Raw genomic sequence first — 25,485 nt, forward strand, 5'->3', positions numbered from 1 at the left:
TACTCTATTCATATTTCAGATATGTGTTACCTGTACTCCAGTCTTCAGGCAGAACTCTCTCAGCAGAGACAGCTTTTGCAGCCCGTAGTGCTCTACCAGGTGGTTAGGACCCAAGCTGTCACAGAGGAAACAAACAGGTGTTACACTGAGAATGATCTTGAACAACTGCATAACTAACAAACACAGAGTCAGATCAAACAAAGGCCGCGTCCTCACCCCAGGCTGTCAGACAGGTCATATGTCTCAACAGCATCCTGGCAGACCAGGTTCCACAGCTCAGCCCCGGTGAGCGTACTCCAGGGCGTGCTGTCAGAGGCCCCGGCCCCTCGGCCACGCCGCCTTGACTTCTTCTTAGTCTCCTCCCCCACTGGGGTGGGACTGAAGTGGGGAACCAATAGGCAGCAGAGGAAGTGACTGACAGCTGCAGAGAGACTAGGCACCTCCACGCCCTGCAAAGACATGACCAGAGGCTACGATTCACTCTTTGTGGAACATCTGACCCACTCCTGCTCTAGTATTGTGTGCAAACATAAGAATGGACAGGAATACACACTGTATCGTAGATTACCTGGAGGAAACTGTTGAATATTCTCCTCGTTGAACGGATCACAATTTCACCTATGACCAATCTCTGGTGAAGATAGAGGGAGGCATGAGAGCAAGGACAGTTAGACAGGGCAGTTACATCAGCAAGACTAGCTTAAATTTGACTACAGCACAAACACACCGTTATATGCCTCAGGCGCTCCCTGTGCTCTGATTGGCTGATGGCCTTGATCACATGGCCCAGATACCGGAGGTTGATGCCTCTCTGGTGCAGCGCCTGTTTCAGTGAAGCTCCATCCATGGGTGCCTCACTGCCCTGCAGGCAATACTCCACCTGCAAAACATACACATGGAGACATATGGTGAGCTTGTTTCATGTTTAAAATAGATGTGTCTAAATAGCATGTACACAAGGGATCCACTTACAAAGGCCGGTATCTGTTGTGTGATGATGAAAGCTGCAGCTTCTCTCAATAACCTCTCCTGCAGCTTGGTTTTCTCACTATCACCGCGAGGGAAGGACACTCCTGAACAAATAGAACAAGAAGCCATTTACATTTTAGCAACAGATTTGTGTGTTTCTCTGTGTGTGTGAGTGTGTGTGTGTTTGTGTGTATGTGGTTTCACTTAGTACCTGGGGAAAAGATGTTTGGGTTGAAGCGCATCTCAAAGATGATGTCGCTAACAGAGCCCACATCCTTACAAGCAGCTCGTACTGCATCAGTGCCTCGAGAGTCACCTGCACATATAGAACCATTTGTTAGGTAAAAAATTGCCAAAATCTGTATGAATTATTATAGTTGCCATTCAATTAGATCTGTCAAAACACTTCTTACGAGCTGTTGCACATTCTTCAAAGCCTCCATTCTCCTCCATCCTCTCCCTGACACGTTGGGTGAACTGGGAATGTCTAAAACAGGGAGTGAGGAAAGAAACAACACTTTAACTTTGTGAAACACTTTAAACACAGAGTTAAAGACCATTTTTTTTACACTGAGTGCAGAACTCACTTGTGCTGGATGAAGGCCTGCAGCAGCTCCGGCCTCAGTCTACAGAGGCCATGAGGAAAGCTCTTCGGTAGCCCAGAGTCTGAGTGGTAGTTCTCCGGCCAGCCTTCCTCTTTTACACAACTCGTCTTCTCCCCTTCCTCTTCGTGGCCATCTTTCCCCTCCTCTTCTCCAGGGCTTTCCTTGCCCTCTGTCTGCACCTCAGGACAGTAGTTGGCATCGGCCGGGAGGCTCCTGAACAGGTCCAGCAGGTAGTACCTACCATCGGCCCCCAGCAGCCCCTGGGCGTCCACTGAGGTGAACAGTGGTACCTGGTGACTGTTGGGTGCCATGACAGCGTGCCTCTGGAGAGCGAGGGCTTTGGCAGACTGGGCCAGGAGCTCTAGGAGCCGTCTGCGCTGCGGCGACTCCTGGGGCCCCGCGTTCACCCCATACAGCAAGCCCCTTAAAAAAAAATATACAAGCAGAAGAAGTAAGACACATGCTCTATGTCTGTGTAGGTTTATTTCAGTCAAAAAACAAAATCCACTGGATGTAAAATGAAGAGTTGAAGATGTTTTACCACTCATCCGAGAGGCTTCAACTCTTCATTTTATGTCCAGTGGATTTTTTGTTTTTATATTTGTTTTTGACAGACACATACTGTCATTTATCAGCAGAAAACACACAACGGGTCCACAGGGGCGTACCTAGAGGGAGCAGAAGACTCCTGGTCCTGCTCTGAGCCTTCCAAGCCGGGGGCCAAACCCTGCGCAGACAGACGCACTCCTCTGTAGTCTACAGTGGCCGTGGGCAGGGTGTGTAGCCCCTGTAGTGCCCCCTCAAGGTCATTGTAGGCTTGCACTCCTCTCAGCTCCAGCCTCTGAGCAGCCCTACAGGTGGAATATGAGGATACGTTTAAATTGTCTGCGCACTGTGAAGTCCTGACGATAAGTTGTCTTTTTAAGTGAAATAACAGCCATTCTATATTATATCTATATCTTATCAGACACAATATGTTGGTACAGTGGTTTTAGCGAAACACTTAGGCCCATAACACCTTTACACACAATTAAGAGCATTCAAATTTACATTTTCGTTGTTTTTTCTCACCTGCGGCCCCTTTCCCCACCAAGCGCCGCACTCGCTGCCCCCTGGCTCATGAACAGACCCCCCCACAGGAAAGCAGGATCCTCCAGGTTTCCATTGACTGGGTCCACAAAGCCATCCATTACAGTCTCTGCCCCCTGACCCACAGCCCACACAAATGCACTGTTTACCTGAGGAAAGAGGTGAGAGAGAAGGTGAGAAAGACAGAAGGCGAGTGAACAAACAAGAGATAATAGATGACAAGGTTTCTGGACTGTCTTGCTGTTGTTGTGAGTTAAATTAGAGATTTTATCGTTACCTGAAGCAGAGATCTGTCTCTCTGCAGCCTCTCCTCCAGACTTCCCTGTGGAAGATCTCTGGCCGCTTGCAACTCCTCATTCCAGTCTGGAGCCTATATGTACACACATGCACAAACACATGCACAAATAATAGTCAGTATTACTACCAGCAGCACACTCCACTGACTCACAAATAGCAAACAACTGTCCTCTGTTGTAAAGAACCTGTGTTGCTGCCTGTTCGTCCAGACCCAGCCTGCTGAAGGAGTTCTTGTGTGTGCGGGAGGCACAGGAGGGTCCCAGCCAGCTCAGGGTGCGGTAAGGAGTGGGCATCACCTCTACTGGAGGCAACTGAGACCTACTGGGGAACAGAACGACCAGAAACCACTTATGTCACACTCATTGTAAATGCAGGTTTTGGAATGGACCGATTTATAGTGTCAACGTTTTGGTCTATTTTTGGTCTCTCTGAACTCCACTATTAGGAGTACGGCAAAATGGTATCTGTGTTTCCTTCATGCGTGAGTGTTAGTGTTACCTGTTTTTGAGAGTGGTGAGGCTTTGTTTGAAGTTAGGGCTGATGTGACAGAGCAGGTCAGTGAAGCAGTGGCAAACTGGGGAAGACTGCGCAGGACGAGGATCAAACACTTCTTCTGTAGACCTGAGAGAGAGACGGGGAGAGAGCAAGGAATACAGAAGGGTCCATAATGAAGGCCTAAACGTGAATCAAATCCCAGCTTGATGCATTATGAGACTGTCACACAGTGACACAGTCTAGGATTTACTACAGGAGGCAATCATCACAGCAGCAAATTCCTTACCTGTTGAGATAGAAACCTCTTGGACATGATGTGATCTCACACCGGCGTCCCTCCGTTGTCACCACAGTGATGTACAGGAAGTCTCCCTGCAGCTTCCTGTGTCCAGGGGGCGGATTCCAACAACTGAGCGACACATCCCTCAGAGAGCTGGGAACCTGATCAGAGAAATATAAAGTCTAAGTATAATGGTGAGTGTGTGTGTGTGTGTGTGTGTGTGTGTGTGTTCAGGAACCAGTGTGAAAACAGATCCTGGCTTTGCATGTACCTCAGGCTGGGAGCTATGTGGTAGCAGAACCATCAGCGGTCTCTCTGCTGATCCAGGGAGGAGGTACTCAGGAGGAGCTCCATCCTGATTGGTCGGCTCTGTTTTCGTGTTGCTTGATGAGCGCTTCAAGCTTTTTCCATTAGTTAAGCCAGAGTCTGCACCAGTAAAAAAAGGAGGAGGAGATTCAACTCTTTTACTGCTCGAACTGTTTGAATTTGTATTTCAGTGTGAGCTTTAACAAGCCTAATTTTGTGTCTTTGTGTGTAAGTGCACCGTATGTGTGCATACCTGGGGTGTGTGTGTGTGTGAGTGTCTCTAGTATACTGGGTGAGCGTCCTTCTTTCAGTGCATCCTGAGGTCCAGAGGCTCTCAGCAGCTCCAGCACACGACCCAGATGGAGCCTGGCTGAGCGGGAAGTGTAAGGCTCTGCAACGGCACACAGCGGTTAACACAACAGTTAGACAGGCCTTCTTTGTCCAACTGTCACAACAATGAATGATTAATACGGTAAATTACAAAGAAGGGAAAGTCCATAATGAAAAAAGTAATTTGCATAATGGTCTGGGAAGGTTTGATGAATTTGTGAACATGAACAACTCTCTTTTACAACCATAATCCAGAGAACCAAGACTCTAATATGGGACGTCAACAAATAACATTTTGTACAGTTGATCCACTAACAATCCATGAATGATTTAGTGGACTTGAATGTTTGTTATTTTAGACCTCAATGGCCTTTATGCTGAGGTTGTGGTAACTGGCACTGTGGCAATCTTGATTAAAACTGTCCAATATTTTAGGAAGAATATGTTTGGTGTCCGACAAAAACCTTGTATCTAGAATGATATGAGTTTTTAATTTCACTTCAGTGACTGACTGCTTTGTTTCCACACATGAACCACGCCTCCCTCTTCTAACTGCAACAACAATTCCTGTTCCAATAGACACAAATCTGACAGGGTTCATATCAGAGAACGGGCTGCAAGTTTATTTGTTTCATTGCTTAAACAGCTAGAGGGTGAGAGATAGTCTAATTGGTTGGCATACAGATGTAATCTCCGTGACTGTAAACCTCTTTGACATGTTGGAAAACAAAATGTGAGTCAGCTATTTTACATAGAACTGAGAGTGACTTTAGAGTATGTGTGAAGGAGGATTGGGAGATGGAGGTGAAGACAATTATGCTTAGAATTATTCTTACAGAGATCCTGATCTTGTACATCAGACATAATAACCATAACTGACCCACAGTGCAAATCATAACAATGAGTCAATACAACCAATATCAGTCAAATATAAGTACAGAAACTCAGGAGTTCTAACATCCTGGTACAATTATGTTATATTAATTGCTAAATTATTACAAATTATTAAATTTGAAGATAGCCACACATACATAAGAGTAAAAACTAGATGCTTATACCCACAGAGAGAGATGCAATCCCCTATTATACCTATGCTATCCTACATTACATCATCCCTGTTGAAGAGTTATAGATTTACCATAATGTAGCGGCTGTCTGTGATTTTAATGCCTGAACAACCACCACACAGGGAGACAAATACAAATGCTCCCCGTACTAAACCTTAACCAATACAGTTACTTTGCTCCAAACAAAATAGCTGTGGCACAAGAGTGGTCAGTAAGAATAGGAGAAATCTGCTCCAGCTCTGTCAAAGAACAAATTACTCCAACTCAAGCCTCAAATCCCCTCTCTAAGATCACAGCTCGATCAACTTGTTCATAAAAAGGCCAGACAACAACTGGATGATGTATAAACTGTATAAGAGAACAGATGAATGTTAAAAAAAACTATAACATGCTGAGAAAGGCTAACAACAAAATCTTAGTATCTTGGGGAATCATAAGAAATTAGGGCAAGACTGTCAATAACACAGAAGAGAAAGCTAGAATTATGCAAAAGCCCCTAACACTCTGCCAGTTGACTTCTGTGAATTTATAGCTTGAGTACACAGTTATGATATCAACAATGCATGCAGAGGTAGACTAATCACCATAAATAACAATTATTCAAAAAGGACGTAGCAGCAGCAACCTCCACTATTGAAATGAAAGAAACTCCAAGACAAGAGCAGCTACTCATAGGGTTCCACTAAATGATCCCATAAAGCCTTGGGACAATCCTTGTTTGAACTGATTTGACTTTGACAATGACTGTTCATGCATTTCATGCTGAAAATGCCGAATGGAAATAAAGCTGAACTGAGAGCGAGAGGAAGAGTGAACAAGAGAGAGAAGAAAGAAAGTAAGAGAAGAGAAAAAACAATGCTACCTTCAACCAGGCGCAGGATGGATCCTGGTTTAAGCCCCTTCAGGCTTTGCAGTTCTGCAAGGGGGTCCAGAGTCGTGCCAGCGAGCGCCAGTGACAGGCTGGAGCGTGGACACACCTCCTCTCTGGAAAGCAGGGCCATCACTGCATCCTGAACGAGCCAAAATCCATGGATCTGCAAAGACACATGGTTTAACACACCAACACATGGCCACAGAACATAAATGATGAACATATTAGATGAAAATTCAGTGATCGCTGTGGGAAAATTGAGTAGTCACAACAGTAGAGAGAAGGATATATACAAGAATACAACAAATACAGAGTATTGCAGATAATACAGCAAACAATTATAAAGAGAGAACATATTGAAAATACTACAAAAGATGCATAAATAAAGATAAAGCATCTTTGTTGACAGTTTTACATGTTAGAAGCAGATGGGTGCGACCTTATATCCTCATCCATAAAGCTATTACATACAAATGGACATATGAGCAGAACTGTGTGCAGACGTTCCAAATGTGCAATGTAAGTTGTTCACATTATCAGAAATTACAGCTATATGTTACAGGCACAAGATAAGGATTGTGAACTGTTGTAAACATGCATTTTCATTAGATCTGCAGTACAACACCACATATTACCCTCAGCTTCCATCATCTCACTATCACTTGTGAAGTCTTATTATTACAAGAGAGGGAATGAGAGGGCGAGAACAATATCTGAGTGGAGATAACACTCTGGCTTTGGGTTTTACCGGCAGCTCAAATGGCTCCACTCCTGCTCCCTGAATCTTCACAGGGAAGGATGTGTCCTCCTCCTGCTTCCTGCCAACAGCCCCTTTCCCACCAGTCAGGGTAATCACATCTGTTTGGAGGAAAAATCAGAGAAACAAAGTTGATTGGTGGTCCGACCCTGTCCAGGGTGTTTCCCTGCCTTCTGCCTGATACATGTTGGGACAAGCTCCATCCCGCAATGACCGTGAAAAGGCTTAAGCAAGTATAGAAAATGAATGAATGAATGAATGAATGGTAATCGTGACTGATTATCTTCAGACTCCGTCCTTTAAAAAGATGATGAAGTAACCGAGAAGCCTGTTTTTAGATCTGCTGCTCAAAAGCACTTGGCTGCAGCATCAAACAAGAACACTAAATCTCCTCTAAAATCATCATGAGCTGGGCTAAAGTGTGTGTGTGTGTGTGGGTGTATGGGTGTGTGTGTGTGTGTGTGTGTGAGTGCCCGAGGGTGAGTGAGTGAGTTTATACATGAAATGTGTGACAAAGTGAAAGTGGGTGTGTCTCACACATACATGCACGCATACAAGAAACGGAGGGAGAGCAGGACCCAGCGTGTTCCTCAACCTGGAGTGTGACTAAACCTGTTGAATTTGCATGAGCTTTAATGTCATCTCAGGGTGAAGGGACAACCACACCTAACACTGGCATGTGGAAACAGCACAATGCTAAAAGACATAAACTAACAAACATGTACCTTACACCTATGGCATGTGCACAGACAAGCACAAAATTCAATGTGCACACAACCTAGAAGATTTTAGACCATTCTAATTCACCAGTGCCTCTTGTCAATCTGGGACTACTTTATGCCTGGACAGCACCCAGCAAATAGTTTGTGTGTTTGTGATTGGCTGGAAGAAGGCCCCTCCTCTCTGCAGGCCAGCAGCCATCAGCCTCTTTCCTATCGGAGCTGCTGCCTTACTACTGAACACAGTATTGTTTCAGCTCTGATGAGTTTATTTTGGCGGTGATAGGTGAGGTTGTGTTGCATCCTAAACAACAAAAGAAGCTAAATGTTTCTGCTAATTTCTTATTGTAACATTATAGGAGCATTATATTCCGTTAAATTCAAATGAGTGTCTTGACATTATATAACCTGACAATCATCCTGTTGCCCCCAGATATACGCGTCCTTTTGCATGGAGAAACACCTCGGGGCATACTCACCTGGAGGAAGGCCAACATGCACTACCTTCACTCACTCGTTCCCTCTTGCAGAAGAGGAGGGGCAGGGGTTAAAATATGTTAAATGGCAGACTAGTGAGTGTGTGAGAGGATAAGAAAATGAAAAGGTAGACTAGAAATTTTAGGACCAAAAAGACAAGGGAAGGGTTTTTACTTTTAGCTGAATTTCAATTATGAGAAGGAGAGGTTGTGTAAAATGTAAAAGAAAAGCTACCTGTACTCTACTAATGCAATAATAATCGGTTGGCTCTGAAATAATGATCAACTTACTACTGCTAAAAAGACATGAATATTCCCAGTTTTGACAGGGTTTCCAAGTATGACAGTATTGTGAGGTTTTTCACCATACAAGTTACAGTTAAAGAGGTGAGTTGAAGTTTGGAAACATGGCATATTCTCCTGGTGACATTTACAAATCAAGAAGTTGCCTAAAGCAGAGAAGAGCGCTGAAGCTTATTCAGAGCAGCAGTGTGGTGCCAAATCTCCCACCCTCCTTACATTCTCCAGAGAGGGAGGCAGCAGGCGAAAAAAGAAGGAAGAGGAGAAAAGTCCAAGAGAGAGAGAGAGAGAGAGAGGAGCAGTAAAGAAAAAACACACTGCAGTGATTTCTCACCAGTTTTTGCCTGATTTCTTCCTCCTCCTCTCTTCACTTTGTCCTTCATGTCTGCTTGTTGAAGTCTTTGTTGAGCTGTCCTCTTGTGTGTGTGTGTTTTTTTTTTTTTATTTCTCTGTGGTGGAAGCTGCCTCCCCCTGCAGCCTTGATCCAAACTGCTGGAAGAGTGCGCCAGAAAGAGCAAGAGTGAGAGTGTGTAAGAAGTGGAGTGTGTGTGCCAGGATTGTGTGTGAGCACAGCAGACTGAAAGTATACGTCTGTCTGTTCAGGATTGTGACTCCTGCCCCTCTGCCTCCACTAGGCAAACTCAGCTTATCGGTTTTCCCTGTGTAAGAAAGCCACACCCTCCTCTTGCTCAACACAGGCTCATTACTTTCTGTCTCTCACACTTTGTTGGACTGGGTGTGTCTATCCACTCTCACTCTGCTCACTCTTCCTTCCCCTCTCCCATGGCATGTTCCACCCTCCCTGTGCCCCGGAGGAGAGGTGTGAATTAAGTGTACAGTGAGTTTTGTATACTCTCTTAAAACTTTGTTAGTGGTTTAGCTCCAGTCGGTCATCTAGCTACCCAGCTTTTAACATAAAGCATTCTGTATTACAAAAGTTGTATGCTGGTTTGTTTAGAGCATCAGAGTATGGGTGAGTTTTTGGAAATAGAGGAATATGTATGATATACTGTATATCAAGGGTACCAAGACAGTCGCATCTACCGATTCACACTTTTGAGTCATGGCAGTTTATCAAGTCAAGTCGGATTTTGTTATAATACAGCTTTAACAGACAAGTTTGTCACAAAGAACCCAAATACAGATAAGAACAAGTAACAAGTACATCACAAACTCCCAAAAATGGGCCCATAGATTGGGTGTGTCTCTACTGTATGTGTTAGGAGGTTACTATCTCTTTGTTGACAGGTTTGCAGCCACTACAAGCAAATTTTATACATACTTGGACATATTTCATAATGCAAACCAACTACTAAGCTTCTTATCTGGGTTAGGCTTAGCAGGTGACTTGGTTGGTATTCCTAGAATGCCATTCAATAAATTCCTCTCCTTGATCAAAACAACCACAAACGGCTATGTTGTCTAGTAGGGCCGTATTAGTTACCTCTCTGCTGAAAGACAGGAAATTCAAGCATAGGGCTGGATCCTCTTGCTAAAAAGTTCTCCAGCTCATAAAATGTTTAGCTGTACTGGAATTATCAGACATAGGAGGCACTGTGACCAATGAAGTAGAGATTGTTTTAAAAAAAAAAAAAAGATGGTTAAACTATGACCACCAATCAGCGATCGTTATCGGGAAAACAACCAACAATATCAACAAAAATATAATATTTCCAAAAAAGCACTGTTTTCCCCTTTGAAATACCTCCTCAGTTTGATACTAATTACTACTTATGTGTACTTATGTATACTTAAGTCATAAACATTTCTGTCAAACTAAACAGCGTCTATCAAGCAAATAAGTTAAGGTGGCTTTACCGTCAAATACTGGGATATATTGTAAGAGCCAGACCAGAAAACGGGAAATTGGCTAGGCGTCCTTTTTCAGTGCAGAAAACCCCCATATTACAGATTCATGACGTCAGGTTGTTATTTGGGGGCGGTGCCCTGGCGATGTCTTGCTGCTTTCAGTGTTCCTCGTATTTACGAACACTCTTGCATTTAGTGCTTTGGTTCGGCAACAATAAGGACACTGACCCTGTAACAAACGTAGTTTGGTGGCAAATGTTTTATTTAAAAAATCAAAGAAAACGACACAGAATTATTTTGTGTTGTTGTGTATTTTTAATCGATTTATCAGACAAAAGTTGTTGCATCGTCATCATCATCATTTTCACGATTAATAATTGCATAATTGCTTTCACGTTCTTCGCCCGTAATCGTCACATCTCGGCCACAGAAACTGACAGAAAAATCCGACTATCCCAGTTGTATTTAAGTTACCGCTTTGTTTGGTCGTTCATGTCCGCTCATCTCGTAGTTTCCGAGAACACCTGAACGCAGTATCTGACAGGAGGCTATCCTTGGCTAGCCGAACTAACGTTAGCTACAGCGAGACAGTCTGTGTTTTAAACATCAAATACAAATCTTGTGCATTTTAGGATACGTGGTTGGTAAGTTTAACGAAACGACTGGCTGTGACTCGTGCTGTTAAGTCAATAACACCAGGACCTGAAAACTGAAAAGTGAGTGTCCTATTCAGCCAGCTTAGCTAGCGTAAACCTTAACCAACGTTAGCAACCACTGGCCTCTGGTTGTGTTTGTTTCGTTCTTGGTAACGTTAGTTTATTTCCAGGCAGAAGGCTCTCACTACACAAGCGATTGAAATTAATCTCATTCAAGCTCAGTCAAAGGTGTAACGTAGATTAAAGATAACAAGATTAGACATGTAGGTAACTAAGGTTGCTACATAGTTTCTGTACTTATCACCCTTAACATGGGTGTCTCTAATTCCCATCATCAGTGCGTCACATTATGGCTCAGAGTGATCAGACAGGTGCCAGAGTTTTCTGGGAACTGGGATTACTAGTTAACTAGGTGTTTGTCAGTGTTATTATCGCATGATTTATGTAGGTTTGATGTGACTAAATGGTGGTTAACCAAACAGTTTGGTGAAGATATTTGTAGTTGTTCCATTACAAGTATGGCTGGCGATTACATTAATGTCATGGTTATGATAATGTTTTTACTGTGTTTTCGCTTCCTCTTTACATTGTCTTGTCTCATTCTAGGTACAGCTGGATTGGCACAGGTCCTGAGTTTCCGTGCCCACCTCCCCCCTCCCGTCAGAGCTGAGGGTCGGGGTCAGGGCTCGGGGTAATGTCACACAGCCCTGGTGAAGAGGGGGGTCTCTCTCCGGCTGCTCCCACCATCAACGCCCAGGGCCTGTTTGACACCCCCTCTCAGACTTTGGCTAGTGGAAACACACCTGAGGAGCAGGTAGTTGTCTGTGTCTGTATGTTTGTGTGCATGCCTGTGCTTATGTATGGGTATATATGCAGACATAGACCTTGTACAAACATTCATAATTCCCCCTGCTTATGGTAGCCTATATGGACCAGTGAAACTTCCCTAAAACCCAGCATTGTTATTAGGGCTGGGCGATATGGACCAAAAATCATATCTCAGTATTTTTAGGATGAATGGCGATACACAATATATATCTCGGTATTTTCTATGAAATGGGCTAAATGTTCAGTTGTAAGTAGGGCTGGGCAATATGGACAAAATCAAATATCACAATATTTTTAACCAAATACCTCGATATCGATATTGCGACAATATTGTAGGGATGACTATTGGTGCTTTCACAAAATATTTACACAATGAGATTTTTGATAAATAATCATCAGTAATGTGGATATAATGACTAAGTGGGTAAAGGCAAATAATAGAACAGCTAGAACAGTCTGGTAAGTTCAGAAGATTACATCACTTTACTGTAATGCAGCCTTTAAAACCAAGAAAAGACAACACTTATGCCATATCACGATATTACGATATCCAAAATCTAAGACGATATCTAGTCTCATATCATGATATCGATATAATATCGATATATTGCCCAGCCCTAATTGTTATATAACGCAGGTAGTTTAGACAACTCTGTCTGCAAGTTCTTAAATGGCCGTCCTTAGATGGTTGTCTTTGTATTTATTATTTCATCACCTACTAGGAGGAGTGAGCGGCACATGCCCTTGACCTTGACCTTTATATATGTTACTGTATGTGTGCAGACCATACACACAAACATGTGCATTTAGAGCTCAGAACATTTAGGGACACTTAATGTGTGAATGTTTGTTTGTGCTCCAGTCGTCCTGGAGAAAAATAAATGCTGCCGTCTTTTGCCCTACTGGGTGACTATGGAAACAGTAAGCCTGTGGAGCAGGGAGGGGGTGGGGGCATCTGGAAGTCACATACCATCCCTCTGTATGTGTTTCACAACATAATAAACTTACGGACACAGGAACTAGTGCAGAGGACACAAGAAAAAGCAGCATGGGGGCTTAGGCTACAGTCAGTATGTGACTGTATACTAGTGATAAACTAGAAAACATGACGGGATGGGGTATTATGAATCACTTTCATGAGGGTTTAGTGATGACAGGTTTTGTGTGGTGCACCAGCAAAAAGATTTGTGACTAGGACGTACTATACAAGCAAATATTTAGAGGCTGGAACTTTGAGCCATTGCCAAACATTGCACACACAGGGTGGCATTACCTTGTTGGTGTCTGATTTTGAGATTTAGTTCCAAGGAAGGGTGTACCATGCACATTACAGTTCACTGACAGTCCATCCCTAATGCAGAGTACACAGATTATGCTAGAAATCTGATTGCTGATTTGGCAGATGTGTGTGATGTGGTTGTGTGTTGTTGTGACAGGCAGTGGCAGTCTCTCTCCTTCAATCCAGCACATAAGATGGAGTAGAGCAGCAAAAACACTACTCGGTTCACCAGAGGCTGTAAGCTCTTCTACTTAAAGATAGGCCCGTAGAGTGAGCCAGATGTGAAGTGAATGTAGACAGGTGGTGACAGGATGGCCACAGGATACGGTGACAGCGTTGTTTTTGGATGTGTGATATCCAATAGAAATAGGTTTGTTTACAAGCTGTAGCTGTGTCAGTGGGGGAAACAGAAGGAGACAAGAGATGGCTTGTAGAGGAGGGAAGAATAAAGCAGGGCTTTGTGCGTCTGCCCAAGGGGAGGTCTGATCCTTTCCTGTCCGACTGTCCTCTGCCTTGTCTGATGGTCTCAGGTTCCTTGATAGGAGCTTAGTAGAAGCGCATAGACTGAGCTCAGACTTCTATAATTACTTATACCTGAAACTACAGAGTTGTGCGGAGGACTGTCCTAAGGGGAGCAAAAGACAGGTATCTACAGTATATGGTAGGCTTTTGCTTTTTACTTAGGAATTGGAGCAATATTGCTGGAATGAAGAAGAAATATTCAGCTTTGTTGATGTATGATCTTGACAGTGCTGACATTTCTCCCAGGTGTCGCCAGTGGTGGATGAGGCCTCACCTTCTTCTACCTCCTCCTTCGAGATGCTTGACATGGAGTCTGTTCCACCTCCTTACCAAGTAGTACAGCCTCACTGGTTCTTCTGTCGACGGGCTGATGACAACACCTCTTGGCTTCCTTTCAGTAGAGAGGACTCAGAGAAACTAGAGAATGCCTGTGCCACTGGTAAGCGTGTAAATACAGATAATCTGTGTGGGTACGTGAAAATTGGGAAAGCAGTGAGAGTGCTATAAACAGCTGTGGGGAGGATGATGTGTCATAACACTGCTGCTGCCAGCACTGGCCTGATGCCCACTAGGGCACTTGACTCTCCTGACACAACATGTTCACTGTTACTGTCAGTTTCAAGTGTAAATTGCAGTTCAGTTTCAGGTAAGCTTTATCACTGATTTAAAAAGTTTCATTTGAAAATGAGATATTTACCATTAGGAAAAAAAGTTGATGCCTACACTTGCAAAATGATTGCTAGCACAAAATAAAGTTATTAAAGTTAGTTGTCATCATAAGGTTTTTAAGGTTTGCCGTTTTTGAGGATTGAATCATCTCTGTTTTTGAAATGCTGACAAATAAATCAAAATTTTCTGTAATGGGTACGTAGCGTTTTGGTAAGAAACCCTTTGTTTGTATCCGCTTGTGTATGTACGTGCGTGCATGCGTGTGTGTGTGTACTGCGCAGTAGGAGAGGAGGAGGTGGTGGTAGCTGTGGATGGAGAGCGGTATGATGTGCGTGTCAAGGAGAGGATGCGCTACGCTGTGTACTGGGAGCAGGCTCCCTCTGAGGTCCGGCGCTGTACCTGGTTCTACAAAGGAGATAAAGACACCAGGTTCATGCCCTACCCCGAGGACTTCAGCAGCAGTCTGGAGGTAGTCTGACACGACAGCTGAGTCCTCACCACTGCAGTGCTATGCAAGTGTACGGTGCTGTCATTCCCACAGCTACTGGTCTTTTTATCCCTCCCTCCATCCTGCTCTCTCATCCTCTCATTTCTCAGGATGCCTATATGATAGCGGTGACTCTGGATGAGTGGAAGAGGAAGCTGGAGTTCCCTTCAGGAGAGACAGTCATCCTGCACAATCCCAAGGTAGGACCTGCTTGTAAATTATCACTATGTACAACATAAGTAAAGCCACAAAACCACCTTACTAGATGATTTCTTTTTTAGCTCTAACCAGCAGCTAGAATAAGTCACTCTGTTGGTCGGTCCCAAAAACATGTTTGTAAAGCTTACGCTAGGTTTGCCACTCTAAATCCCAGGTGAGTCAATTTTGGAAGCGCCAAACTAGTCGCAGCTTATCACGGATTAGGTGCTTGTTTAAATTTAGGTATGATGTTTCCTTGCCTTACATGTCCTCCTCTCTTCCATTTCTACTCTCTTTTCTCAGCTGATAATGCAGTATCAACCAGTGGGTTTTCAGGATGAGTGGGTCTCCTCTCCCTCTGAGCAGACCCGTCCTCGAACAGTCAAGAGGGGAGTGGACAACATCTCTGCAGAAATACCAGATGGTATGTGTGTGTGTTGGGCAGGGGGTAGTAAGGTTTATACTGTACTATAAGCATATTTCACAGCACCTGACCAGTATGAGCTAAACACCTTCCCCTCTGTATGTGTTTTCAGGGGAACCAGAAAAGGTGGACCACCTTGTCTTTATGGTCCATGGCATCGGCCCTGCATGTGACCTGCGCTTCAGATCCATCATACAGTGTGGTAAGTACGTGTGTGTGTGTGTGTGTGTGTGTGTGTGTGTGTGAGTGTGTTTATTTAGGATTCCTTGTCTCTTTGCCTCTCCAGTGAATGACTTCAGGAGTGCATCCCTGTCTCTGCTGGGCTCTCATTATAAGCGTAGCCAGCTGGAGGGCAAGGTGGGCAGAGTGGAGTTCCTACCAGTCAACTGGCACAGCGCTCTACACGGAGACGCCACCGGTGTGGACGAGTAAGTAGAGGGAGAGAGAGAGAGAAGAGAGAGAGAGACAGAGGACAAAACAAGATTCCTCTGTTATACCATACATGCTTATATGCCTAACTACAGAGAGCTGTGAAACTCAATTTTGAATCTGGCACTCCTTACTGTATTTTTCATCCTCCAACTCCCTTCCCTCCCTCCCTCCCTCTCTTCCTCCCTCCCAGGGACATCCAGAGGATCACTCTGCCCAGCATCAGCAGGCTGAGACATTTCACCAATGACACTCTGTTGGACCTGTTCTTCTATAACAGCCCCACCTACTGCCAGACCATAGTGGACACAGTGGCCTCCGAGGTCAACAGGCTGGACGCTCTCTTCAGACAGAGACACCCAGAGTTCACTGGGGCAGTTTCTGTAGTGGGGCACAGCCTGGGTTAGAGACACCATACACACACACATACACACACACACACACACACACACACACACACACACACACACACAAAACCTAAAATGCCTAAAACCTAAAAATAAAAAAAAATTAAAATGCTGAATTCCAGCCTCTCCCCTCTCTTTTTCTTTCCCCAGGTTCATTGATCCTGTTTGACCTGTTGACTAATCAGAGGACTGGATCAGGAGAAACCGACAGAGAGGGGGTATAGTGGCATTCCCAGTAATAGATAACATTGCTAATATACCGACAAAAAGGATTGCAGATTTCTCTACACTTAGATAAGAAAATCTCTGTCCCATTGTGTTTTGCCCTGTGCATTAAGGTGCCTTGTGATGAGCCCAGTCCACTGACCTGTGACACCCTGGAGCAGACTCTGATCCGACTGGGACTACAGGAATACCTGGCTACACTACAGAGAGAAAACCTAGACCTGGAATCACTGGTAACACATACACACACACACACACACACACACACACACACACACACACACACACACACACACACACACACACACACACACTGGACATACACACTCAAATGTAATGTAGAGTTAATTAACTACTTTCCTCTTGTTCTATTCTTGTAGGCTCTGTGCCAGGACAGTGATCTTAAAGATCTAGGAATTCCTCTTGGACCTCGGAAGAAGATCCTGAACTACATCAGGAGGAAACGAGTTCAAGAGGTCAGACACAGCCTGAAACCTTCCTTTTGTTTTTTTTCTAGAATATCTATGGTCTAGTTAGTAAAAGTGGCCATTAGGCCTCCTTTACACTTGGCCTTAACACGAGTCTCATATCCGGATACCATTTAGCTGAATTACACTGGGTGTGTGTCATTTAAAAGATGGTGGCCGCTCATCAAGTTGTGCTTTTATATGTACTTTTTCTAACGTTTTGAAATGCAGGAAGAAGCCATATTAGGAAACTGGCATACTCTAGACACTATAATAGCAGAGGAGAAGGATGTTTTATGCAGCTGCTTTTCTTAAATCTACTGTTCAGATTTGGCAGTAATTCCATTAACTGTTTTTTCAATCTCAATAGGACTGTAAGGCAGGGATGGTGCTTCTGGCCCCAGGGCTGCAAGCTCCACCTCCAGATTCCTTGGCCATTGATCACCATGGTAACCAGTCTTCAGGCTTGACACCACAGCAGTCCCAGTTCCACAGAGCGCAGTCCATCACCAGCGCTGTAGACTATGAATACTTTGACGTGGGCATCGGACAGGTAGCGCACACACGCACCGACACACACTTATTGTGCTTGGGAGTTAACAGTAGCTAAACGCTTTGGTATATCACCTTCCTGCTTCTCTCCTCCCCTGCTTGCCTGGACAGACCAATGGAGGCATAGCCAAGGGACAGGTCTGTCTCCTATGGTGTCCCCATGCTCTCTAGCTGTGTCCCTAGTTATCTTTGATTTCACCATGAGTTTTTCTTCACATATAGTCTGTTCAGGGAAACATTGGGTTATAGACGTATGTAATTTACATGAGCAAAAGGGTTTCCATGGCTGAGGGCGTTTTCACACCTGCGCTTTTAGTCCGGTTAAATCGGACTCTGGTTCGTTTCCCCCCTTGGTGCGATTCGTTTGGGCAGGTGTGAACACAGTAATCGCACTTGGGTGCGGACCAAAACAACCGCACCGAGACCCTTTAGAAGAGGTGGTCTCGGTCCGGTCCCAAACAAACTCTGGAGCGGTTCGTTTGTGGTGGGAACGTGATCCGACCTCGATCCAACCCAACCACCAGTTGCACTCAATTTACTCCGCAAGTTTGAGCTAAACGGCTAAGACGTTTCCTCAAATTGCATTCCGCATTCTGCTGGTACAGTTTTGCCTGGTATATTGCCCAGATAATTACAACAGTTATGAGCAAATGCCAACTCTGCTGTTGCTCCATGTTGCATAGCAGTGTGCACTAGTCCAGAACACAGGACCTTCTTCCTGTATTTACTTTCCTGCTCCCGCCCCAGACACATCTGACCAATAAGTGGAGTGAACGTTCTCACCTGGTTTGTAGTGATGCATTTTGGTTCGCTTGGATTTTTCTCTGTGTGAAAAGAAACCGAACCAACGAGAAAACGCTACAAGTTTACAAACTCGTCAACTGATTCGGACCAGAGCAAACAAACTATAGGTGTGAAAACGCCCTGAGTCACATTGTATGGTTAAAAAAACCTCTATGGTTGAGGCTTTATCCATATATGCCCCATGACGTTGTATCACACACCCACTGCCTGCGCCTCTTCTATCCTGCATGAGTGCTCAGTTCCCTGGTTTCCCCTTAGCTGCTGTCATACTCCCTGGCTGCTGCCTTGATGTCATGAAAGCTAGTTTGGCTGTGGTTTCAAATCATCATTGTGCACCAGTGGAGTATTAATTATTATCATTGCCATCTGATAGTATGGATCTATAGATGCTCTACTTTATGTCCTCTGAGAAAATTGTGTTAAATCATTAATGTTTTACCAAATTTGATAGAACACATGTTTCTGCCCCTCTCATTTCTTCCCCAGGTATCCATTAACTACCCACAGCTGGCGTTCCAGCCTCAGACCTTTTTTGCTTTTGGATCTCCCATTGGAATGTTCCTGACGGTCCGCGGACTTAAACAAATCGATCCCAACTACACCTTCCCCACCTGCAAGAGCTTCTATAACATCTACCATCCTGTGAGTAGTCACATCCTTACCGCACCTCCCCATTCCAACACACGTCCTGCACTCAACCCTGTAAAGTATTACACCAGCTTTCATTTGCCACGGTTACACTTGTCTTTTCAGTGTGACTTTAATCATCCAATCACACCAGGATGCATTAACTGGGCAGCTCTGAATTTTACCAAATCACATTTTGCTTACAGTGTAATCCAATAAACCAGACCTGCCCATTTAATTCATTCTGGTGTGACTGAATGGTAAAATTTGCATTGAAAAGACAAGACTGCAACATTTGATCAACGAACCATTTTATGACAAGAAGATTGGGATCAGTTTCACCACTGTGCAGTCAGTACTTGCCGTATAAACAAAAATAACATTTGTGTTTGGATGAACTGAACCAAATTGAGTTTATTGCACATTTACCATTTTCATTGGGTGAAACTGAGGCCATCTGTATTGTGTTTATTGATCTTGGTTTGATAATATGACTTGGTGAGTGGTTGATTAAGTGTTGATTGAGTCATTTTTCCAGTTATCTGTTAGGGCATATTATGGTTATTTTGTGGTTTTTCGTTCATGCACGCTTTGTAGGGTTTGACTGTATTTTAATTCAGACTGCTTCTGACAAACTCTGTCAGGCTTAGGCCTGAATGGCGTCCCGGGCAACCCAGTCACACTGCAACAACAAATGTGCCAAAGTGTTAGCATGCACCGTCAGTAGCAAACAAAATATATACCTGACAAACAGATGTCTTCTTTTTGCATAACACTGTGATGTTGATTTATCAAAGTTTGGTGTATTGCTTGAATAACACAATGTTAAATCCATCTTTTCTTCTTTATCTGTGTTTAGTATGACCCAGTGGCCTATCGGATAGAACCCATGATTGTGTCAGAGGTGGATCTGGAGCCCATGCTAATCCCTCACCATAAGGGTCGCAAGAGGATGCACCTGGGTATGGCTGTCTGTTTCTGTCTCCCTGTCTCTTTCTGTCTGTCTACCCAGGCAGTTTCGAGGGTTTGTTTACTGAATTTAATGCTAATATTTGTTTTGACCCATAGAACTTAAGGACAGTTTGACCCGTATGAGCATGGATCTGAAGAATAACGTCTTAGGATCACTGCGGACGGCGTGGCAGTCCTTTGCCAGACTACCTGTGGCTGCACTGCCCCCGGTGGATGAGGGAGAAACTACAACAGAGAGAAACCTTCAAGAGACACAGGGTATAAAGCAAGCACATCTCCCTAACTGTGTGTGTGTGTGTTCGGATGTGTGGATGTTGTGTGTATGTGCACTTGCCCAAGTGTGTCTAACCTTGTCTCCTCGTCCCTGTCTGCATGTTGCTCCCCTCCCCTCCCCTCTTCTCTCTGCTCTATCTGGTGGTTGGTCCTACCTCCCTCACCCCTGACCCCTTTACCTTGAACCTCAGCCTCAGCGGCAGTCACTGCTTCTGCCAAGAGGGAAGAGAAAAGTGCTGATTTTTGGACTAAAATACTGGAGTGGCCCAGGGCCCTTCATATGCATTACTTCCAAGGTAAGCCAGGAGAACCACTTGGCTTGAATGACCGGAGTGAATGAACTCATTCTAGCTCATTATTGGTTAGCGGTCTGGTTAACTACCACCCAGTCCTCTTTATACAGAGAACTCTCTGTTAAACTGCCTGATATGGTGAACTTGAGTCTATGGTAACCTGTGCCATATTCAGTCTCTTATTTACCGGTAAGTCCCCTGCCTTGGATTTGGACAATAAACCTCTCTTGTATCTTTGCATTTACCTGCATACAGAAAGAGGCTAAATTAATTACCACCATCACTAGTTTTCATTGCAGAAAAGATGCCACTTGATCTGCAGTGTTGATAAAGACTATTCTATTCAATTAGTCTGGTTCACTTCAGCACCCTCGCTCCCTCACCAATAGCAAATCTCACTATTAGTGTATGTCAATATTGCAGCAGGCTCTCACTATCCCATACAATGCCTGCTATGCTTAGCTTGTCTGCGCCTCCCTCTCCCCATGCCTAATTACACTACTAGTGTAAGTCTGCTATAGTCTGCTATACATTACATCTAATCTTCAAATGCGATTTGCCTGTAAAGATACTTCCTCCTGGCCCTTCCTTCCCTCTGCTGCTGACAGTTATTATTGGCTGAATTCATTGTTTGCTTCACCATCGCAAGCAACTTGAGAAACTAGTCCATGGCAGTCCGTTTACTTTGTGAAAGCTGAACAAATAAGACAAGTTGGACAATGTTGACCACAGTTGCAGTTTTTCCACCCAGAATAATTGGCTGCAGCTCAACATTTAGGAAACATCATTCAGCAGCAGCAGGTCACATAGCTACACATCCTGCCCATTTCTAGACCAGCAGATCAGTTGCTATCTGAATGCACAGTTAGAGCACATCTATGAAATTTCTTAATTTCTTTCTTCCCTTCGTCACTTCCCTATATAGTGCTGCAAGATCCAAAAAAATGAGATTCCTGAGGTAGAACAAAGCACAGCAGTGTTTTTTTTTTATACCTGCCATGTCTCCGATTAAAGGAATAGATGGCTGGGAAGAAATACTGTAATGCAAAAGTAGGCCTTCCTCCAATTCTCAAGGAACAGACTTGGATCAACATGGGATAAATGACATATTACCATATAACTTGAGATTTTAAGTGCTGGTATGTATTTATCAATGTTGTCCAGAAATACAAGCCTGTAAACTCAGGATTAGATTTGTGATAAACTGTGTTTCGGTTTATTTAAGAATAACTAGCGAGAGTTCAGTCTTTGCAACAAATGCCAACTTTATTGTCTCCATACTCCAGAAAACCGGTCCAAACATACAGTGAACGTGCTACCTTTCTTTTGGCCCCTCCCCTCCATCTTTTACGGTAGTACCTGCCGTAAAACACACATCCTTGACATCTCCCCCTTTTTGATACTGCCCTTATCCATACTCACTAACACTCATCGCTTGGCACAAATACCAACAGCACCCTCTTGTGGCCTCAGAGTAAATATTTAACAACCAAAATGTGTCTTATCAAACAAACAAACCTGCATAACAGTGTCATACATTTCTCAAAACAAAACACGTATGACAGTCTCTTACTCGTTTTTCTTATCGGAGATAGCCATTCAGAAAACTTAAGAAGATAGCAGTTTCCATTTTTAGATTTTGTAGATTTGTAGATACATCTACATTCCTCTAGACCTGCTGAGGTCTCTAAATGACTAGGCTATTTTTTATTATGTCCTTGTTGAACTATGCAATCCTTGAGATGGTAACCTTTTATAGGCCCTCCTATAAGATCACTCTTAAGACAACATTGTGTGACAAACGCCATTGTAAAATGACATAACATACCAATGGACGCAATCCCTAATAATCATTCAAATCTGTCACCCAACACAAAAATAACCCACTTGGTAATTTCAGTTGTCCTACCTACACATGACACAACTCAAAACCAGCAGGAAGTTAACACCTGTATTACCAATTGATATAATAGACATCTACTCAAGCAATATAGGACATCTAAAGGTCAGTGAAAAAACGTACTTACTGTAGACCCACCTTATCAAACACAACATCATGAAATAAGCTGGTCCCCATCCCACAAAAGCATAATATCGACTACTGCCACAATTACAATCAATGCATACAATAAATAACTTGTTACCTAGGCAAATGTGTGATACATCAGAATAATGCATTACATCATTATCACGAAAGCCATAGTTAGAAAATACAGACTCCAAGTAAAACATTACGAAAATGACACAGAATTCAAAATAAAATGGCCTATGTAATGTTATGCTATATTCCAAACAATCACAGACCACCCAAATCTGTTATAACCTCATCAAATCATCTCTCATAATACGAACAGCTGCTGTGTCCCTCCAGGAATGTGTGATTTTGCGATCGCAATAAATGATGCTAAACCAGCTGGAGGACTGGAACATGTGAGAGACCCTTTAAAGAGGAGACTGGAGACCAAGATGTAACTCAGTCGGTCTTTATTGTCTAGTATTGATTCACTTTTCTTCTTGGTGTAAATTTGTGTGTGTGTGCATGTGGTTTTCACTCTGCTAAAAGGAAACAAAAGTTTACAATCACATCAATACTCATAGCAATATCTTCATTATCATCAGTCATACATGAAGAAATCACATTGACCAATATTAGGTCAATATGATTGTTAGATGGGTAATACCAGAGGCGGAATATCCAAAATAGCAACTTAATAAAGATCCACATGATAAATAAATCAAACTTATAAATTATGGATAAAATTCAAAGAACAAATGAATACTTAATAATTCATGTTAATTACATTCACCTGGCATCCCAGGTGTACATCAGTCCCAATTAGACTAGAATGAAAACCAGCAGGATTTTGACTTCTGACAGCTGCAAATTCAACCAATTTCCGCAATATTTGTGAGAACTTGCAATTTTGCAAAATTACTTTTCACATAAATAGTCAAATCAGATCATATATCAGAAAACTACCTTTGTCTTCTTAAAACTTACTACAACCAGCCACTCCAGAGTGGAGCCTTAGAGAGGCAGGAGATGGAGGACAATGAGTTGTAGTTTATGTAAGTTGTATTCACTCTTAGAGGTATAAGAAGCTCTAGGCACTTTGTTTTTCATTTAACCTGCATCATTTTCATTTATCCTGAGCCTTTGGTGCGTGCACTGTTTGTGAAAAGAACACAAAGTCTACCTCAAACATAAATGGGCGATTTATAACAGCAGCTCCACTTTCTTCCTATTCTCTCCCGTCTGTCATCTGAACCATTCTCATTTTACCAAAGAGGATGAGTCAAAACAGATGGCTGCTTGCCCAACAGCTACTGCATTGTGTTGCCCTGTGTAGTGTGTGTGTGATCCTCATACAATGAGATCAGGCTGTTAGCGTGTGTCTCTTGTCTGTGTGGACTCATCATGTTCGTGCTTGTTTGTCCCTGCAGGAGTGTGTGAGGAGACCGAGTCCTCGGCGTCAGCAGAGGAGACAGAGGAGCGTGAGATCAAAGTGGGGATGTTGAATGGAGGACGGAGGATAGACTACGTACTGCAGGAAAAACCCATCGAGAGCTTCAATGAATACCTGTTTGCCATCCAATCTCATCTTTGCTACTGGTGAGTCATGCACACCTGTTTATGTGGTCGCAGGGGCGGAGTAACTGTGCTCCTCTGTATGCTGTGTGTTTCAAATATTTTCTTTGTTATACTGCCTTTTACTTCACTGCTTTATCATGCTGATTTTTATTTTAAATATAAATATATAACATCTTCTCCTCTTTGTCTCTGGCAGGGAATCTGAGGATACTGCTCTGCTGCTGCTGAAGGAGATTTACGACAAACTGGGTGTGGCCTTTGAACAGCCACAGCAGTAATAAAACTTTTACGACTACAGACTTACTTATTAACATGATATAACGTTGTTATTACAGTCAAGATGAAGGACAGCTGGCAGAGCCAGAGGTTGCACAATCCTCCTCCAGAATGCCTTAGGGGGCGTGTCCACCAACCGACCTGTTGAGCGCTTGGAGCGCTGGTGCTGAGCGCTTTGGTCGCATCAGGTGAGCTGGGGAGCTGAGACAACGTCTCTGGGAGTTGTTGCTATGCTAAACGTTAGCCTAGCTAACATTCACTACAAAACGGCAGGATGCCGGCTCTTGGTCCCTCCCCTGTTTCATCCTCACTGGTTGGTAGAACTCTGAAGTGACATTGACGAGCTGTGTGCTTCAGAAAAGTTGAACTAGTTTCAACTCGAGAACAGGTCCAGCGCTCACGGCGCTCAGCGCTAAAAAGAGGTCAGGTACCTGTTTTGGGTCGTAGGCGCTGAAAGTGCCGCTTTTCCATTGGACTTAATGACAGAACAGCGCCAGCGTTTTTTTCACAGGTCTTTGGTGGACACTGGGCCTGAGTGTTACCTGCCTGCCCCGCCCTCTCCTCAGACTGTGGAGACTGTCTAAGGTCAGGCGATCTTGGTTCAGATATTTCAATCAACCGAACTTTGAGTCGCTGTAGGACAGCGGCTGAACCATGTTGTCCCAGGATGGAAAGTACCTGAACTTGTTCCCAGAAGGCTCTACTTGGTTTCTGACATTTGTTATTGATCTACCCAATAATCACTGTCATGCCCCTTATCAGAACTTTCCTATCTTTCTTGCATTTTTCTTTTTTTTTCTTTTGCACTTTCACTTGCTACCAATCATTCTCGTATCATGCGTACAGTTGAGTGATAATGGAGAACCGTAATTACTATCGTGGGTTGAACAGAGCATCTCTGTGTTTGACCTTGGAAACTTTGAGATCTCCCTTGACCACCTGGGAGACCAGAGTCTAGAGGTGGACTGTTGCACTGGCAGCAGTACAGTGTCTATGGAGGAGGTCAAAGCTACTTCAGCCTTGCCTGAGACTTTATCATTCTAATCATCCTTTGACCAGGACAGGTGGTTTCTTGTGGTTGACTAAAAGATGTTTTGTTTCTCACATGGAAAATGCAGGTTCACATCTTGTCTGT

The 25,485-nt window shown here is 43.7% G+C and overlaps 2 protein-coding genes across 2 annotated transcripts; one reads left to right on the top strand and one right to left on the bottom strand.

Moving 5' to 3' along the window:
- Window positions 1–15: 15 nt before the first annotated feature.
- Window positions 16–9,169, bottom strand: LOC139660869 (clustered mitochondria protein homolog). The gene is made up of 19 exons (XM_071539127.1): window positions 8,896–9,169; window positions 7,058–7,167; window positions 6,301–6,472; window positions 4,295–4,432; window positions 4,007–4,161; window positions 3,742–3,896; window positions 3,459–3,581; window positions 3,146–3,281; window positions 2,941–3,033; window positions 2,646–2,812; window positions 2,243–2,425; window positions 1,557–1,997; window positions 1,383–1,456; window positions 1,181–1,285; window positions 973–1,073; window positions 728–880; window positions 569–631; window positions 217–449; window positions 16–115 (listed from the first exon to the last, which is right to left on the bottom strand). The coding sequence occupies exons 1-19, from the start codon at window positions 8,942–8,944 to the stop codon at window positions 16–18; spliced, it is 2,751 nt and encodes a 916-aa protein (XP_071395228.1). The 5' UTR covers window positions 8,945–9,169.
- Window positions 9,170–10,940: 1,771 nt separating this feature from the next.
- Window positions 10,941–24,467, top strand: ddhd2 (DDHD domain containing 2). The gene is made up of 18 exons (XM_071539132.1): window positions 10,941–11,086; window positions 11,633–11,840; window positions 13,902–14,094; window positions 14,606–14,793; window positions 14,922–15,011; window positions 15,313–15,433; window positions 15,546–15,635; window positions 15,720–15,861; window positions 16,056–16,264; window positions 16,420–16,487; window positions 16,608–16,727; window positions 16,875–16,970; window positions 17,332–17,514; window positions 18,804–18,959; window positions 19,804–19,906; window positions 20,013–20,174; window positions 23,927–24,095; window positions 24,271–24,467. The coding sequence occupies exons 2-18, from the start codon at window positions 11,721–11,723 to the stop codon at window positions 24,350–24,352; spliced, it is 2,292 nt and encodes a 763-aa protein (XP_071395233.1). The 5' UTR covers window positions 10,941–11,086; window positions 11,633–11,720; the 3' UTR covers window positions 24,353–24,467.
- The last annotated feature ends 1,018 nt before the right edge of the window (window positions 24,468–25,485 follow it).

The sequence above is a fragment of the Centroberyx affinis genome, unplaced genomic scaffold (assembly GCF_046629955.1).
Source record: "Centroberyx affinis isolate AG114_WGS23_722 - 3 ecotype Tasmania unplaced genomic scaffold, CSIRO-AGI_Caff_v1 ptg003410l_1, whole genome shotgun sequence".
NCBI classification, from domain to species: domain Eukaryota; kingdom Metazoa; phylum Chordata; class Actinopteri; order Beryciformes; family Berycidae; genus Centroberyx; species Centroberyx affinis.